This window comes from Staurois parvus, unplaced genomic scaffold (assembly GCF_062004578.1).
Source record: "Staurois parvus isolate SC_StPar_1 unplaced genomic scaffold, SC_StPar_1.0 ptg000672l, whole genome shotgun sequence".
Lineage (NCBI taxonomy): Eukaryota > Metazoa > Chordata > Amphibia > Anura > Ranidae > Staurois > Staurois parvus.
The window spans coordinates 4,745,488-4,765,298 of record NW_028318468.1 but is presented as its reverse complement, the minus strand read 5'-3'; the positions used below and the strand labels follow the sequence as shown (position 1 = coordinate 4,765,298).

General features: G+C 39.8%; 1 protein-coding gene across 1 annotated transcript in view; it reads left to right on the top strand.

Annotated features, from left to right (window-relative positions):
* The window catches only part of MAN1A1 (mannosidase alpha class 1A member 1), a 154,850-nt gene that overhangs the window by 19,519 nt on the left and 115,520 nt on the right, over positions 1-19,811 (top strand). The window contains exon 2 of the mRNA XM_089652188.1: positions 439-519. Within this exon, the coding sequence (XP_089508314.1) occupies positions 439-519 (81 nt within the window). The remainder of the gene's footprint in view (positions 1-438; positions 520-19,811) is intronic.

Here is a 19,811-nt window from a genome sequence, read left to right as displayed (position 1 = left end):
AATTTATATTCTGGTTGCTTTGTTTTTATGTATAAAATCCTTATTTTTATTCTGCCTAAATTACAATACAAATTTTTGAACCAAAACGAACCATGTTTTCTGACACATATTTAAAACTGTGGTTAAGCAGAGAGGGATTAAACCAAATTATCATGCTTAACGTGTGAATATTGTAAAGCCATGGATAGAAAACAGAATTGTTCTTGCCCTGAAATTAGAAGATTGAATGAACTTGTGTAGTATTTTGACTGGCCTTTAAGTGTCGTCCTTTTTTTTTTTTTTTATGCAAATGACTGAAAGGCAGTACTGACTCCGCTACATCATTTGGGAAAGTTTTTAGCATTGGTACTAGAAGATGCATTTCTTAAGTGAGAACAGTGTGCTCTTTAACTTTCTGTACAGTACATGACTTAACATTTATCCTCTTATATTTTGCAGAATGCAGAAGTATCTGTCTTTGAAGTCAATATCCGTTTCGTAGGCGGTTTGTTATCTGCATATTATCTTTCAGGGGAAGAGGTAAGGATTGTCTAATTACTGCTTTTTTTGTATAAGTGTATATTTCTGTTGAGAAAGCATTATGTAAATATGTGCCCATGTGCTGATTGCACTTTGTGTAAGTAGCTGGTGGGGTTTGTTGTAAAGGGAAATTGTCAGTAATAGGTTCTCTTGATTGCCTACCACTCATGGTGGATGGAACATTGTTTTGTGGATTGATGGGGATTGGGCGATTTGTTCAAATGGTAGTAAATTGGATAATGGGGGAGCACAGGTGGACCTGTTACTTTTTACTGATTGGGCAAAGTGACAGCTTTACGTCAAGCGAGTCTGTTTCCTTGTGAGTGGGCAAAGCAGCTCCATAATTCATATATTTGTTGTGGATAGGATATCTTTTAAGAAACCTGAGAGAAGAAATTTTGGTACTTGAAAATATCTGTTGCACCCTTTCTCTGGATTGTATTAACAATACCCATATAAAATTGTAACATGGGTTCATTATGTCCTTTTTGCTCAGGGCAAAGAAAAGGATACTTTGTTGCTAAGGTGCAGGTGGCCACTGTTTCTGAGCACCTTTTTGTTGCTAAGACACAGGTAACCCCTGCTGAACTGTGTCCTTTGTCGACAGGGTGCAGATGGCCCTGCCACACGGGCACAGCCAGTTTAATTGATTCTGTGGGACAGGGGCTGCCTGTGTCTTAGCAACTAATTAAAGACGCAGGTACTGTAACAGGGAATTGACATGTCCTCTCCACATGCATACCTAGTGAAGAATTCTGTCTTGGCAAAGCACCTGGTTACTAAAGAGTGGTATCAGCCAGCTAAATAAATATTCATCTCTTTGCTAGGTGCATGGTTGGAAAGAGGTGGGGGTAGGGAGGCCCTCTGTCAATCACGCTATCTCGGCAATCAGACAAGCTAGATACACTGGGGAATAGAAGAAAAAATGTGTAGTGAGATTACTTCTTTAAATGATCTGACCTTCCAAGAAACACTTTGACTTGGAGTATTTTTTTTTTTTTTTTAAATTTATACTGAACTTGCTTTGTGCATGTTACATAGCCAGTTTAAGTTCAAGATAGTGCCTTACACAGTTCTTCTAATTTTAAAATAGTTGGCTTCATTAATCATTTGTTTTAAGTGCTGTTTTTTGCACCTGTAGTGGAAAGTTTGGGCTGGAGGATAAAATCTGAATAGTAGCAATGGAACAAAGTTGAGTATTTCTTACATATGGTAAGGGTTGGTTCACTTCTGTTTTGGTGCATTGTTTTTTAGGCATGTTTTACATGTGTTTTACGCACATTATCATTGAACTCTAAAGAATGTGCATTTTAATTAGAGTGCATCAAAGATGCAGTATGCCAGAATTCTTTTAAACACAGAGCCTAATGCCGACTATACACTAGTAGAATTTAGGTAGAAATTGTAATAATTTTAATAACATAATCGATTTTGTAATCATTAGGAAATTTTTTTTCTTGAAAAAACTAATTTCTAAGTGTTTGGTTTTTGTTTGGGAAATTACAATCACTCCAAAATCTAATCTTGAAAGCGAATAAAATATTGAAATACTTTCGAACATTTGTCAAGTCATTGAATGTACCGACCATTTTCATATGACTGTTTGTACAAACCTTATGAAAATGTTCTAGCCAGCTTGAGACTGACTGTATTAGAAAATCATACTAGGGTGAGGATTGCTTTTACAACTGTATATGACATGAAAGAAAATCACTTGATACCCCCACCAACACAGGCAGTGTTAATGGGGGAATCCCTCCCTCAGAGCTATTATGTTCTCCCTATTTAGAGGCAGGAGCCGTGTCTGCTGGGAGAACACAGTGCTTATTGCTAGTGGCTGCAGTCGCTGGCAATAATCTCATGAACAATCCAACAGGCTGATGGTACCCAAGTTGTACAATAATCGAATTGGGTGCAGTCTGCTTGCCCATAGATGGTTGGAATCCTGTTCCGTCCCTGCTGAACAGGCCAAGATTTGATCCATCTATGGCTGACTTTTTTTTAGGACACGGTTTTATCTCCCGGACTAATGCCCAGAATAACCATGGCTTAGCAACACTGGTTACAGTGGTAGAAACAAGTTCATCTACATATCGGTTAGTGACTCCCCATTGCTATGAGCATCCCTACCAAAAAATGAGGTAGGGACTTAAAATATTGGGATGGTCAGGAGGCTCTCCATATGGGATGGTCAAGAGGCTCTCCATATGGGATGGTCAAGAGGCTCTCCATATGGGATGGTCAAGAGGCTCTCCATATGGGATGGTCAAGAGGCTCTCCATATGGGATGGTCAAGAGGCTCTCCATATGGGATGGTCAAGAGGCTCTCCATATGGGATGGTCAAGAGGCTCTCCATAGACTGCACTAGTTCCAAGCACTTGATAAGTGATGTGTCCATATATACCAAAACAAAAGGCTTATTTAAATTTACCCATACTAGTTATGTTCTTTTGAGTGGCTCACAGAAAACTGTTAGAGGTTTCAGTTGCTGTCTTGTCCAGTTTCATTTCTGCTGTAATATTTGTTGCTGTGAAAAGGTTCTCTTGTTGGAACTTCTGTCATGACTGACTGACAGAAGGAAGCTTATGGGAAATAGTTTGTCATCTGACATGACAGGTGTTGCTTGAATAGATGTCAATTCCCCCTGAAATGGTTGATTGCAGGAGATAGAACAGCTTTTATCAGAGCATAGATACATATCTTTCGAATCTGACAAATTTAAGGGCACGTAACAGGATGTAATTACAATAGCTACTCTGGGATTAATTTGACAGTTGCATCTTAGTCTTTTACTACTACAATTTCTTCATGGCAAACAGAAAAAAAAATCATATCTCTTCTTCTATCAGTTGTCGTATTTTATAAGGCTTTGCAAGCTTGACCTTTTGTTTTTTGCAGCATTCTGCTCTTCCTTCTGTCCATATGTAATAATTTTAGCCAACTTCTGCAGTACCTAAAATAATGAATGCTATGTTTTGAAAAATATAGTCATAATTTATCATCCCCAACTACAACACTATAATCAGCAACTCTATCACCCTTTGGTAATTGCAGCGCAGTAGGGGTTGCTCATTGAGGAAGGGGGGGCTGGCAGACCTGTGTTGTTGGGGAAGAGGACTTGTGATAGGGCTGTAATAAGGCTTTAGTGAACACTGCAAATGGGATATAAAGCAAACCTGTGCTTTTAGAAATAAAGGCAAACTGACAAGTTTAATTTACTGGCTGCTCCTTAGGAGTGCATAGTAATCTCTCCTTTGCTCCTACAGCTCTGTCCACCCACCAGGAGCAAAAAAAAAAAAAGACAGTCTTTTAGGTATGGGGAGCATGTGGGAACAGCACTTTTGCTGCAGATTGGTCCAATGCCATCATATGGGGACAAAAGGTAAGTCTTCCTCCCTGTGTAAGATCAGATTATAGATACTGGGAACTTGTACAAGGCTTCCTACCTCTGCCCCTGTAGCTGAACAGTTTGCCAGGGGTGTGAAGGAAAGGGGAGTACTGGGGATGTTGCGTTACCCCGCTTTGTGTGTGTGTGTGTGTGTGTGTGTGTGTGTGTGTGTATATGTGTGTAATATATATTTTGTAACGGAACCGGACCCCAGTCCACACTTGGGTATTTTCCTTTTATACTGAAGCTTCCCTGTCCGAACACAAATCCACGGACCGCACCTGCTGATCATGCAGGAAATAAGACAGCACCTGGACTCTTCTTAAGACAGGAAGTCAACTCCTTTATTTTTACACAAAACACAAGATATGTACACAGGGCGGGGAAACACAGCCAGGAACAGGAAACGCATCAGCCCGCCCCATCAGTGGGGAAGGCTACAGGAAACACATCATCAGCCCGCCCCATCCAACCAAGACACAGAACAATGGGATGTAGCACATGGCAGATAACAAAGGGAACAAAGGACAACACACCAATACACAATATACATTCACACCCTGTACCCCTTAACAGGTACAGGGTGGGTTAAACATAATGAAGGGAACATGAGCTGACACAGGGGTCCCCCCCACCCCCATAAGTCACTCCTGTCTCATATATATATATATATATATATATATATATATATATATATATATATAATATTTTACTTTCTCTATACATCTATACCTCAAATTAAGAAAAATAAGTATACATGCCCTTTTAGACACTTGGGATAAGGCCTTGTTCATAGTACTCCCAACAGGTACCTGGCTAACTTGAATTGCACCATTTTTATTAACAGTACACCTTTTTCAGTATGTTGTTCTTTGAAACAGGTGCATGCTGCTTGTGTGGATGACCCCCAAGGAGCTTTTTGTGTTGAGTAAAAGAAAGGCAAGAATGCCTCTGTAATTCTGTTGGCACCGTTCTACATATATTTAAATACATTGAGGGGGCCATTAAGTAGCATATATTATCTATAGTACGATTCCATACAATCTGCGTTCATGTTTGTTTGACTTCACTAACCTACACTAAATAACTTGTGTTACCTGAAAAAGGATGATTTCTCTGGACTGACTTTACTGTTACTGACTGAGCAATCGTTGCTGTAACAAAGTTTGCTGTCCACTATTATATTTTGTTGCTTGTGTGTGTGTGTATATATGTATGTATGTATATGTGTGTATATATATATATATATATATATATGTATATATATTTGTGTGTGTGTGTGTGTGTGTGTGTGTGTATGTGTATATATATGTATATATTATATAATATAAATATAATTTATTTTTTTAATATATACACACCCACACACATTATGTAATGACTGTGCTGAAATGTGGGAAGCACTCTCTGCTGAGTTTCTCATCTATCAATGTATTGACTGGATCAAGTGGGCTGTGAAACAGGAAGTTAAGTAGGCAGCTACTAACAAGAATACAATCCATCTCCATTTTTTGTGGGTATTCTAAAGAAAAAAGCTGAGACAATAAGTTTACAGGTTGAAGTCTCAGCAAATCAATTTAACAGTTGTATGACATTTTTTCACCTAGTGTTTTTTTTCTTTTTTTGATTTTTGTGATATTTTTGCATAAAGCTATTTTAACACAATACAATTTTAGAGCATTTGCAAGAGACATTGAAGACCTTGAAATGGATTCAAAATGAGGAATATAATATTTCCGACTTTTTTTTTTTTTAGGAATCTTTTAATCAGTGACACATAAAAATATAGCTTTGATTGGAATTAATGTCTTCCAGTGCATGATCATGCCTTATGTAGTCTCTTCATAGAATTAGTGAAACAAGGATTTACTAAATATTTTTACTGGGTTAGGGCAGGGGTGGGGGGGAGTGAGTGCTCAGGTGTGTATAGCCTTAGGCAAAAACTATACTTTTTAAACCGGTCTTGTTTCTGTACCTGAAACATTGCTATGCTATTCTGTATGTAGTAGGCCTTCATTCTTATTGTGTTGAATAGAAAATCTGTAGTTCTTTCTCAGGTAAAGGGAAAATATTCTATAAGCTAGTTTCTAGTGGGTACATGGTTTGGTTTTTTTCAAACCATCTTTCTTCTGTGCAGTCCATCCCTTTTTCCCCTGTGATCTTTAATAAATTGATCTTGTAGAGAAAATTACTCATACCACATATGATATTTCTAAGGAGGCTGTAAGGGGGCACAAATGGGAAAACTTTATTTGTAAAGGGGCAGTTTTAGCTTTGATTTCTTGCCGTCGCAGTGCTGTGTCCCAGCCTGTAATGTTTTAGTCTGCTGTGTAATGCATATTTATGGTGGCAAGAAAGGTGAGCCCTAATGCCCAGCAATTGCACATATGTGTACATGGTGGGAAGAGGTTGTGTGCTGTGTGTGTGTGCACCACTCTCTCTCAGCACATTGACCGATCTGTTACCAACAGCTTTTAGTCAAGGCTTCTGATCAGGAGCCCATCTCATGTTCATTAAACTGCCCTGAGGGTGCCCTCCCCAAATAACCCAACCCCTCTTTTTTGTGCTAGTGGCCTAAGATGGACTGCTCCCTTACAAAGAAATCACTCTTAGCTCAACTAGTTTATTTTCTCTTCAGATTCTTCAAACAACCTTTCACTGTCTTCTAATATAAGCATAAAAGCCATGCATCTGGATCAGTGCAACCTCCATAAAGCCTTGTGAACTGTACCTGGACCCTGCACTGTAATGACAGCTTGTATTGTTTGATTTGGGCACTGGATTCTTCCTAGGTACTGACCTCTGCTCTTTGAGCAACATGTTTAATTAGCCACAGGGTGCTAAACAAGTCCAGGGCTGCGGTATATCCTTATGAAACTGAGACCGTGAAAACCCCTCCAGGTGTGTGCCCACACTGACCCTATCTATGAACCAGCTATGTGAACTGGTAAGACAGGGAAACATTGTATCTTGGATTGTTACTATAGAAAACTGTGATTGTGTTTGGAATTTATTTCAGACTTTGTGCTTAAAATTCAACCACTCAGAGCTTGGTATCAGCTGAATGACCAGGTGTAGTAACACACCAAAGATCACACAATCTACCACCCCTGCCACCTAGAGGTAAGATGCTGCCTTCTGTCACAAAGACTTGGCTACAGGATGGTCTGCAACTGGGTTGCTACATACTCATCCTCAGACTTGCTTACCCTCTCTCCACACACTAATACATAAGCTATGCTCTGCCGAAGGCCCGAACACCCAGTCACAAAGTGACAAGACTTCATTTGCACTGGAGCAGGACCCAGTTTTACAACTGGTGTCTACCTCCATTTCTAGCTCTATCTTAGGCATGCCGCAAGTGGCTTACCTGACTAATGCAGACTTTTCTGCAACTATTTCACAATTTTTAGGACTACTAATGGTTTTAATACAGTCATCACTGTGCAGAACTCAAAACATCATGCTCCATCATCTCTACCCAAGTTGGATCCCAATATGCCTGGGCTAGAAGAGGTGGATGCAGAAGGGAATGAAGAGAACCTGAAACCTTCATGTAATATTCTTGCCAATGTGCATATGCTCACTATGTTGTGTGTAAAAGCTCTCAGCATTGTCACACTTGAAACTTCCCTAATCTTGCCATGGCCCTCTGGCCCCATTCTCAAATACATGGAATATGCAATTTATGAAAGCTGGGTCAATCCAGAAAAGTTTTTCCACCTTCCAAAAATCATTGCTGAGCTCTAGCCAGTAAAAAAAAAAAAAAAAAAAGTTCACAAAAAAGTGGTCCGTTCCAATAGTAGACCCTGCCTTTTCAGTCCTAAACAAACATCTCACAAAAAAACATCTCACTGTATCAATTGAAGATGTTCTTTCATTCAAAGATTCTGCAGATAGGAAGTTTTGAGATGCTCTTAAAGTTTTAAATTTGCAGGCCCAGCTCTGCAATCAACTATTGCTTCAATTTCTGTCTGTCAAACCACAGCTAGGGCTATGAACCAACACAATTCTTTATTCCAGCACCGTACTTTAACTGAGAAAATTACCTATTGCCCTACTATTTTGTGTGGATGCCCTAGAACAAGTTACGACGCAAGTCTCCAGAATGTCTCTGATTTCCATTCACATGAGCAGAATTCTTTGGCTCAAGGTCTGGTAAACTTAAGCTGCCTGTGTACACACATGCCATTTGAAAGCGGTCTCCTCTTTGATGAGGCACTTGACAAATTCAATATTGATGTCAGAGGAGAGAAAGTTCTACTTCCACTGTGGAAGATTCAAACCCCACCCCCCAGGAGTCCCTACCTCTCTCTGAAATGCAGAGCACCTCAACAATCCACTTCAAAACCTAGGTTCAGTAGTTCCTTTTGGTTCAAGATTTGGCCTACAAATGCAGGTGCCCAGGGACATCTTGTTACCTCCCTCTGTGTCCCAGAGCTGTGGGTTCCATCGGTGGTTTCAAAGGGGTACAATATAGAGATCAAATCTCTAATCACTCACCACTTTCCGCTCTCAAATCAGCCAAAATATACCCAAGAACAGTCAGATTTGCAGATTGCTCTGAATCATCTCTTGTCCCAGGGAGTAGTTGTGGCACTAGCTCTACAGGATAGTTTTAAATGATTCTATTCAAACCTGTTCACAAAGCCATAACCCAGCTGGGGAAATTTCCCTATCCAGGACCTTAATTGCTGAGCAAATACCTGCAAATTCCGAAATTTTTCAAGCAGCCTTCTAGGTGAGTTATTGCCTTTCTGAGGCAAGGGGAATACTTGAATCCATAGACATCCAAGATGCCTATCTGCATATTCCCAGTTATCCATCTCATCTGCGTTTTATACGCTTTTGCATTAAGAGACTATCATATCCAGTTTGGCACACTGCCATTTTGCTTTTCAAATTCACTAAGGTCCTTGCACCACTTTTCACCATTCTAAAAACTCAGGGCATGTAGGTCACAGGTTATCTAGATGACCTTCTTCTGAAGGACTCCTTTCCCCGCTATCTGCAAACGTCCACAAGATAATTCTTCTCTGTGCCCGGAATTCTTTTTGCAATGGAACAAGCACACTTCTTCTCTACCCATGCTTCTATCCAGCCAAGCAAAGCATTTCCTATCTTGGTGGATCTCCAGCCCAGCCTTAACAATGGAGAAAAGTCGTTCATTCCAGATCACTGGAAAGTGATAACATATGCCAGTCTTTCAGGCTGGGGAAAAGTGGTTTAATCTCTCACAGTTCATGGAACATTGTAGTCAGTGGAAGCCAAGCTCTCCCTTAACATCCTGGAGCTCATTGTGATAAAGCTTGCTCTGAAGCACTGGACCTTCCCCTCCTCTGCAGGGACACTTAATCGGGGTATAGTCAGACAATGCCATGGATGTGGCCTATGCCAATCACCAAGATGCCACCAGGAATTATGCAGCCCTGAAAGAATCAGCCTTTTACAAATAGAAGAACACTGTTCAGCAAACTCTGCTTTCTACATCCCGGGAGTGGACAACTGGAAAATGTATTGCCTCAGCCATCACTGCCTGGGCCAAGGTGAACGTGCTCTTCACCCTGCCATTTTCAGATATATCAGAGATGGGGGACCCCCCGTTGTGAATATTCTGGCTGCAGATTCAATAATGAGTTACGTCTGTCTGTGACCAGGACCAAGGATCCTTTAGCTCTGGCACTGAATGCTTTGATAATTCCTCGATCTCTAATCTATGCCTTTCCTCCAGTGCTAATTTTGCATTACCTGCTCTGTAAAATAGAGAAATGGAAACTTGTGGTTCTCATTGCACCAAATTGGCCCAGTAGGTACACATGCACTTAGACTACTGCTCTTGGCCTCTTTCCATCCTGCTTCTCAGTCACTGGCTTAAATGTCATGGCTGTTAAAACTCCAGTCGTAAAGTGTAACTAAAGTCAAAAGGTGTTTTTTTTTTTTTTTTAATATTTTTGGATAGAGAAGCAAGGGATTACAACTCCTGTCAGTTTTTACTTGCTGTCTGCACTCCCCATTGGAATGATTCACCCTCTCTATTTGTCCCATTTACCATTATCATCCAAAATGAAAGTAAAGGAAAATCCCAAATTTTGGGTCAATTTCAGAACAGTAATATTAGAGATCTTCCAGTGGGGACACTAATTATAGTGACAAAGATGATACTCCGACATTCCCTCACTTTTGGAGGCATTTTCGCTTGTGTCCTGTTTTGTCTATGGAAGAGGAAGTGAAGAGATATCTTCCCTATGAGACTCCGACAGCAAAGAAAAAACATTTTAAGAAATGAAAGGAGTTATAACTCTCCCTTACTCTATCATAAATAGAAAAAAAAGTTTGCCTTTAGTTCCACTTTAAAGAACAGAGGGGTGTTTGTCATTCCTATTTTACTAAAAGCAAAAAACCCCAAACACAATTCTAGAAAGAATTACTATTTATTATCTGGAAGTTCTCCATTGCCTGGTGTGAACACAGGCACTTCTTCAACCCCAGAGCTCTGTGCCTTGCATTCTGGCCTTCTTACAGTGCGTACTTGACCAGAACTTAAGCACTTGGAAAGAACAGTTTTCAGCCTTGTCTATTTTTTTCAAAAAAGTATGGGCTGGCTCTACCTTGTCAAAACCTTTATTCAAGATATATCTTGGATCAGACCCTTCTCCTTACAGCACCTTGTGCTTCGTGGGGACCTCAGTCTTCCAGGTTTTATTGTCTCAAAGCCTAATTGAACAAGCTGAAGTTAGAAGCTACTATCCACAGCTACATGAGATTCCGAGTGCTCCAGTTTTAGTAAATCCCCCCCCCCCCAAGGTAATCTTGTGCCCAAAATCATATTTTTTTTCCTGTTAGGTGGTATCAGTCTTCCACTTGTCTGGATATCAAGATTGTATTGTAAACTGTTAGGATTTGTGTTTGAAATGAGCACAGTTGACTTTTGAGCAGTGCAGGGATAGGGATATCGTTGTATATTTTTTGTTTGTCAACTAAAGCAGCCTTTTTCAATCTTTTCATCATAGAGGAACCATTGAAATAACTTTCTGGTCTCAGGGAACCCCTGATAAAAAAAAATGCTCTATCTACTACTCATGATATATTCGTGTCATGGTCAGTGGGTAGAATGCTGCTTACACATGTGGTCACTGGGAGAAATTACGCCCTTACAGATGGCTAAAAAAATTAACCGTGTCAATGGGAACTTAACTAAAAGGCAGAATTTGCTTATAGCTTGTATGTCCAACAGTTAAATACTTTTGTTGCACAGGTGTAAATTCATATTGATTTAACCAGGGTCATCCGGTAACATGTAGTGTAAGCATTAGTAATTGACATTTGCTGGTGCACGTCCAAATAATTTAATACCGATTGACAAATTTTCTAGACTTCATTATATAATTTTTGCACAGGCTCTTCTCTCCCCTTAAGCACTGGTTCACACTGGTGTGACTTATGTGATTAGACCGTTTCAAATGGCATGACAAGTCACACCCTATTGTCCGCAATGGAACCGTTCAAATCAGTGTGACACTGACTTTGCGGTGCCGATTTTAAGGGGGGAAAAAAAAGGTTCCTGCACTTCTTCTTTTTTTTTTTTTTTTTTTGGAATTTCAGGTGCGGATTGCATAGACCTCTGTGCATGAAGTAGCACAGATGTCAGCCAAGTTGCACTGACGTGGTTTTGAATCATTTTTAAAGTCGGATTCAGTGTGAACCAGGGCTTAAAGTTTGGTTGTTTGAAATCTTAAAGTGGATCTCCTGCCAATTGACTGAATACATAATCAGTATGCACATGTCAACAGTTTTACCTGGCAGAATTGTAATTGTGTTCATCTACATTGTATAGCAAGGTAGGCAACAACACAATACTGCTGCAACTTTAGTTTCTTGTGTCATGTCCTGACAGCAGCATAAACCCTAGTCTGTGAAAGAGTATCCTTACAACATTAAAGAAAAAAATCTTTTTTCATTATCCGCTATTGTGCATTGATGCTCATTTCAAGTCCATTTGTATGTAGAAACTCCCTCCATTGTGTTTTTTCTCTGGTGTTTAGCGATTATGATAAATTTTATTTAAAATACATTTAATAATCTTTCAAATCATATCCTAGATAACGGGAGGGTTTTTTTTTCTATTCTGCTTGGAGTACTGTTTAGAGTGTTCTTGTATAAATTGCCTACCAGTGTTAACTTAATATGTCATAGTAAGTGAGAAATATATTAGATTTTCCCAGTACTATTTCCCCTTCACAGAGGTGGCCCATGCCCTGGATCCCTAATGCGTAGTGATGAAAACCAGCATGGATTTACTTTCAAACATCTGTCAGCTTTGAGGAAGTATCTATTACAGACTATGCCTGTTGGGTATCACCTGTTGCACACTTGCCCTAGGCAAATTTTTAATAGTTTTGAGTGAATAAAATATAATCACGTGTTGGTATAAATTTGCACCTGAGCATTTAAAAGGTCAACGTGCACTAAATCATTTCATATTTTCTTGCATTCTGCCTTCTTAAAGTGGACCTAGCCTCCGTTTTTTTTATTTTCATGTTTAATGCACAAATTACAAGTAACATGCAAATATAGAATTTAAAGTTATGTAGAGTTCCCCATTAGAAAACGCTTTAGTATTTTTACCCGCAGGAGTAGGTGCCATCTTTGTTCAGGCATTATCTAGGGTCAGCGTCTGCTTTCCCCTAAGCTTTTACTTTGTCTATATTTACACATCTCCCACAGTTTAACCTACTACTACAGTCTCTTAATCTGTGACCAACCAGTGGAAAAATCCAAAGTAGTCAGTTTCTCCTAGAGAAAATGTACAGTATATTGGTCCCACACATAATCAATCTTTCTGCGTTTTTGTTTTTTTTTTTCCTCCCATTTCAGTAATATGTTCCTTCTGGGGCAGGAGTGTCCAAGCTTTTGACTTTCCTGGGCCAAACTTGAAGAGGAATTGTCTTGAGTTACACATATAATACACTAGCAATAAGGATAGCTGATGAGCAGAAAATGTTGGGCAGATCACTGAAGTTAATGATCACTGTTAGGGCTCGTTCACACTTGGCTGTTTTACCAACGCTTGCCAAACGCCCCTATAGCGTTTGGCAAGCGTTGGTCCGGCGTTTGTGGGGCGTTAACGCTCGGCAAACGCCGCATGCGCGGTTTAGTGGCGGTTGCTAGGCGTTTGCTGAGCGTTAATAACGCCCCACAAACGCCTATAATACAGTTTGAGTGGTGTTACCGCTCCGCAAACGCCCCGCAAACGCGTCGCAACCGCACCGCAAACGCCGGCCGGGCGTTTGCGGAGCGGCACCATAGACGAGAATAGGAGGCTTCAAAGCCTCCTGACTCGACCAGAGGCGTCCGTTTTGCCGCGACGCAAACGCTCCCGTTAGAACAGCACCATGTGCTGTAATGTGCAGAATTGGCAGAGGCGTTTGGGAAGCGGTAAAAACGCTTCCCAAACGCCTCTCTGCCGCCTGCACACAAGGCTAGTGTGAACGTAGCCTTATAGATAATGTAGCTATCTGAGTAATAAAACTTAATTTTTTGTAATTTTTTTTTATCGTAAAAGAGGCAACCTAAAACGAACGATATTTGACACTGTTTTTGATACCGTATCCATATCTAGTTTGATGGATGGAGTTTCAATTCTCAATGAATTCTGAAGGTGTCCGTCAGATTTTTTGATTCTAATTTTGCCCTTTGTGTGCCTCATCCTTGAAAATAGTTGCTCACAAATATTGGTGCTGCTGAAAACTGATATGAATAAAGCCTGATTTGCAAACAGTGGGGGTTTTCCTTTGGAAAATTAAAACGTATAAAGGGCAGTAAAGACACTGTCAAATTTTATTCTTTGGCTGCATGTATTCGCATGTAAACACATTTACAAAAACATTTTTAAAAATCAAAAATTTTAAGTAAGTTTTTACAATTTGGTTTGGGCCACATTCATAGCCATCTTGGGCTGCAGGTTGAATACCTCCGATCTAGGGTATACAGTGTATGGAATAGTTTATGCAAGTACTGGAGTGACAAATTCTGAGAAGTCCTAGTAATCACTCCTTATTCATAGATCATATATTATATTTGTAGAAGTACATTGCATGTTTTGTACATATACCATATGATATTAGTAGTAGAGCTGAGTAATGGAGGGTATAACTCATTTAAATTTTTTCCATCTGTGTCCCAGATGAGTCTCAGCCGCAACAGTGAGTGAGAGACAAATCCTTCCAAAGTGAGGGAAATACCTGATATTCACAGGACTAGTGTCCCCATTGGAAGATTTCCCTTATATTCCTGTTCCAGTGACTGCTCAGTTTGTGGTTTTCCTTCATTTTTGGTGAAAACAGTCACCAGGGCAAACAGGCTGGGTGAATCTCCATGGTGTGGGGGTGTAGATGTCAGCAGCTGACAAGTGTTCTAATCTCTCTACTATATCTAAAACTAAAAGTTTCACTTTCAGTTCTAATTGGAATCATTAGGCTTCAAATACATTGTGAAATCAGTTAATTCAAATGTCTTTGTAACTGATGTAAATCTGTTTTCTGCCTAGTTTCATGCTCGAACTGAGAAAATACACTTAACAATGGGTTAAGCGTTTACGATGACCTGCATACCGGTCTAATAGTCGAGAAAATGGCTGTCATATGAGAGTTGTAGTCGAGCTATATTAACTGTAGCTAGATGTCAGTATTTTTGAGAATCCTGATTTATTCTTACTCCAGTACTACAGAGCATATTTGGCTTTGATAAAGCATGTTTCTTGCATTCTAACATCTTGCTGGCATTAGTTTACTTTTCTGGATAAAGCCATTTCATGTGCTATAGAAAAAGCATGCACCTACATTAATTAAAAGTGTTTTTTATTAGCTCTTCTATAGTGTCGATGGAAGTGATTGAGAAAACAAGTTTATATTAGGAGTGCTATCTAGTGTCACTTTTGTAAAATGCATAATAAAAAAAAACTTCAAAACCACACAAGTATTTTCAAAGTGAAGATTAACATAAAAATGCAATAATAAGTAAATTGTACAAATTAAGCACCACACTTAATGTGGTGAATTTTTTTTTTTTTTTATTAGTAAATTCTAGTTTGGGAGCAACAATTTTTTTCTCCTATATAAAATGTACACCATCCCTTTAAAAGACAATCAAATGTGTTCTTCAAAAAATCATATGAACAGTCCAAAACATTTTAAAAAAGTCCTATTTATATATCTTCTGTGCTTCACAATGGTATTATAAACTGCCTTTTACTTCTTCATTCCTAATCATCACCTTTTACGTGCCAAATGTACTGTTGTTAGTGAAACCCAGCACCAGATGTGCTCTCACCTGAGATTTATAACCAAACCGTTAAGTGAGGTCATATAACACAGGCGTCCTTTCACAGGACCAATATGATTCCTCAGCGTGTCAGATGATTCCACTTCTCAAATGGTTATACACTGCTTCTTAATACTTCCTTCATCCCACACGTCATTCCTCCTCAGCCATACTTATAGAAAGAGAAATCGCCATACATAGTGTTTTATCCGTATAAAAGCTTTATTTGCCATAAATGATTGCAACCCAGTATTGATACATTTATGATCCATTACTTTTTGTAACCTGGTAAGGAAATAGGATGGGCTAATATTGTATATAAAATTGTATCTGCCCCCAGTCCCTTGCAATAATTGGTGCATAACAGAATAATCTCGTCTCATTAAGAATAAACAGGCATTTGGCATTTTCACTATCTCTGTTCCTTCCTTCCTGGTACTTAGGCTCTACCCTAAGCCATCACGATCACTTGACGTCTTCAGGGGATTCAGTTCTGGATGTGGTTATTTTGTTTTGCACCAGACATAGATTTAAGTATTCAGACTCTGTACTTTTTATATTTTCTGAAAGAAGAGACCTTGGAGAATAAATTGATGGTAGTTACAAATGTTTGTTTTACACTAGGTAATGCAACAGTTTATAAAGTACAATTTTCTAGCAAAAAATATACTTGTTAATTTTAGGGCATCCAAACTCCATATACTAGCCATCTTTTATATTTTCCCAAAGGTTGGCTACAGCAACCATATAAGTCGTCGAGCCTTAAAATTGCTTGCGTCCATAAAATGGCGATGAACTTCAGTACCCAAAATTTTCCATAGCTGACCCTTTAAAATCCCCTACAGGTCACCAGTTTAGCTTTAACAATGAATAATGCAATTAAAATTATTGATCTCACTACAGCATTTGTGGCAATATTTAGCACATGTAATGTATGTATGTAACTAGTGGGTTCACTTTGAACACATTGGTAGTGAAGCAGGCAGGTGTCTTATTTATCCATTGGAGCATGAGCACCTTTCTATTGCTGTTGGACCACAGCTGCTTGGGCGAGCACGGCTGTGTTCAGGAGGGGGGGGGGGGGCAGACTCGTTTGTGCTCGGACGGGGTGGCATTCTCATGTGTTCTCGGATGGGGCATGGCTCGGCTGTGTTCAGGCGGTGGGACGGCTTGCCATGCCACTGCCCTGTGTTGTAAGTGTCGGCGGGGAAAGCACGTGATTGGTTGCTAGGACATCAGTGGTCTTAGCAACCAATCAGGTGCTTGCCCCACCCCCAGACCATGGCATTCAGAGGAGGAGGAGGGCGGCAAGGACTGGACTTCTTCCAGTTCGTGTAGCTGCCTGGAGGAATGAATGGAATGGACCCTGAGGTAAGCGTCCATTTTTGGGGACCAAATTAAAGAGAATGGGCTCTAGGAACCCTGATGTAAGGTGGGGGACTCTGACGACCATGATGTATAGGGGGACCCTGATGTATTGGGAGCACTTTTGGGACCCTGATGTAATGGAAGAGGGGAACTATGGGGACCCTTATTTAAGGAGGGGGATCTGGGTCTCTGGGGGACCCTGATGTATTGGGAGGGTCTATGGGTGGGGGGACTCTGGAGACCATGATGTAAAGGTGGACCCTGATGTATTGTTGGAGACTCTAGGGACCCTGATGTAAGTGGTAGGGACTATGGGGACCCGGATTTAAGGAGGGGGCTCTGGGGGACCAAGATGTAAAGGAACTGCCTATGGGGACCCTGATGTAAGATGGGGGGGAACTCTGGAGACCATGATGTAAAGGACTGACCCTGATGTATTGGGGAAGGGGACTTTTGGGATCCTAATGTAAGGAGGGAGGGCTCTGGGAAACCTAATTTAAGGAGGGGACCCTGATATAAGGTGGGGGTACTCAGGAGATCATGATTTAAAGGGGATCCTGATTTATTTGGAGGGGGTTTGGACCCTAATGTTGAGGGGGGACTCCGGGGACCCTGATTTAAGGAGGGGGAACTTGGGGATCCTGATGCAAGGGGAGGGGTTGCGGGGACCTTCTCCTGTATCCTGTCTGCAGTCTCTGACCGTCTCCTGTATCCTGTCAGTCTGTCTCCTGGGGTGGAGCTCTAATAGGAAGAGGTGGAGCCTAAAGTGGAAGGGGTTGAGTTTACAGATGAAGGGGTGGGCCCTAAACAGGAAGGGGTGGGACAACTTTAGATAGGGGGGTGCGATTTTAGTCTTGCCTAGGGCAGCACAAATCCAAAATACACCACTGATGGTAGATACAGTTTCTAAACTGCGGCAACTGTAGCAGGTTGTTTTTTATTATTATTTAAAATTCACTTTATATTTTTTCCTTTTTCACATTTTCTTACCACATCCTTTGGTGCAGAATAACACATTATTATTAGTTCTGCCAACAGCCAGGAATTTCCTCACTTTGGATGAATTTACTCTGGCTTCCTATTGTGGCCATAGGACAGGAAAAGAAGGGCAGTCTCCCCAATGGAACATAAATGACAAAATAAACTGACAGGGCTTACAACCCTCCTTTATGATTTCCAAATGGGAAAAAAAAAGTTTTGCCTTTAGTTCTACTTTAATATGTGTACTAGCTTTAATTTAATTTCACTTCCATAGTGACAAATGACTGTAGTTTGAACGTGGCACACATGTCTATTATACTACAGAAATTGGTGCAAATACTTAAATTAGGCACCGGTATTGCTAAATAGAACTACCCTCCATAAGTATTTGTTAATGAATTCTGCATATTGTTTACTATTGTCGACATGAGTCGAGAAATAGCTTAGTGGAAGACTGTATCTGAAATTTATTTTTTAAGGAAACATTTTTACCATTTTTAAATTGATTTCAATAGGCTCCGTTTATAATTATAACCTCACTTGCCTCAGTGGGTGTTATTTTTAACAGAAACTTACAAACACATTTCATGGTAAAAAAAAAAGTGTTATAGGTTTGTAAATTGAGCATTCCTTTCTTGCACATTTTTTTAGCTGCAGTGTTGGTGGAGTATTTTTCAGTTGAAAAAAAAAAAAATTAACAGTACCATGAATAGTAAGGCCCTATTAATGCCTTGGCCTTTTGAATTGCAGGTAGAATCACCACAATTCTGCCCGCGATTTCAAACTGCTTTGCTAAAAAAACAAATCGCACAACAGCGTGTTCAAGTGCCATTCATTTTAATGGCACCTAAAAACACGGGGCTGTTCTGTTATGATTGTTGCGCGTCACAATGGCAAACTGCATCACCCAAAAGAAGAAATGACACCTGAACATGCTGTTTGTGCGATTTTTGTTTTTTGTTTTTTTTTGCAAAGCTTTTTGAAACCGTGACTAAAAATGCCATAGTGTGAATGGGTCCTAAAAGTAGCAAGACTTATTGTAAATGCAACAGTTTCACATGTATGCAGCGATGCATGTTTCAAGTTGGTACATTATGTTGAAAAAATTGGTGAACTCTTATTTTGCTACATTGCAGCTTTCTCCATATTTTTTTTTCTTTTAAGGTGCCTTGCATATCATGTAAAGCATTTTATCTAGCTCTTATACAGACAATGAAATTTGATGGCTGCAATAAATGCATGTATACAAAGAGCCTACATTGTTTCCATTTTAATCTGTGAAAGATGGATTGCAAGTGACAGTGGAATGTTACTGTGAGCTGAGGGCTTTACTGTCACTTGGATTTACATTTATATCTAAATGAGGGCTCTACAACAGATGAGCACAGCTGGGATTGAGCGGCTGCAGTAAGTACATTTTCTTTTGTACATCAGTATTTCAGACCAAATCGAATTACTTGGCTTAGCTGTTTGTTTGGCATAGCTAGCCATAAAGTGATGAGTATATTCTTCTAATTGTACTATAATTGTACAATTATGGCAGTATCAAACTTGTCCTTTGTCATAGTGTTTGTAACTTGAAATGCAAATATGACCTTTTAGGCAGGGTACATTTTCTGTACCTCTCAGTTTTCAGATATAAAAATATTAAAACATAGTACAGGTGAAACACGAAAAATTAGAATATCGTGCAAAAGTTCATTTATTTCAGTAATGCAACTTAAAAGGTGAAACTAATATATGAGATACTCATTACATGCAAAGCAAGATAGTTCAAGCCGTGATTTGTCATAATTGTGATGATTATGGCTAACAGCTCATGAATACCCCAAATCCACAATCTCAGAAAATTAGAATATTGTAAAAATGTGTAATATTCTCGGCTCAAAGTGTCCCACTCTAATCAGCTAATTAAGCCATAACACCTGCAAATGGGTCCTGAGCCTTTAAATGATCTCTGTCTGGTTCAGTAGGAATCACAATCATGGGAAAGACTGCTGACCTGACAGTTGTGCAGAAAACCATCATTGACACCCTCCATAAGGAGGGAAAGCCTCAAAAGGTAATTGCAAAAGAAGTTGGATGTTCCCAAAGTGCTGTATCAAAGCACATTAATAGAAAGTTGTTTGGAAGAAAAAGGTGCACAAGCAGCAGGGATGACCTCAATCTGGAGAGGATTGTCAGGAAAAGGCCATTCAAAAGTGTTTGGGACTTTCACAAGGAGTGGACTGAGGC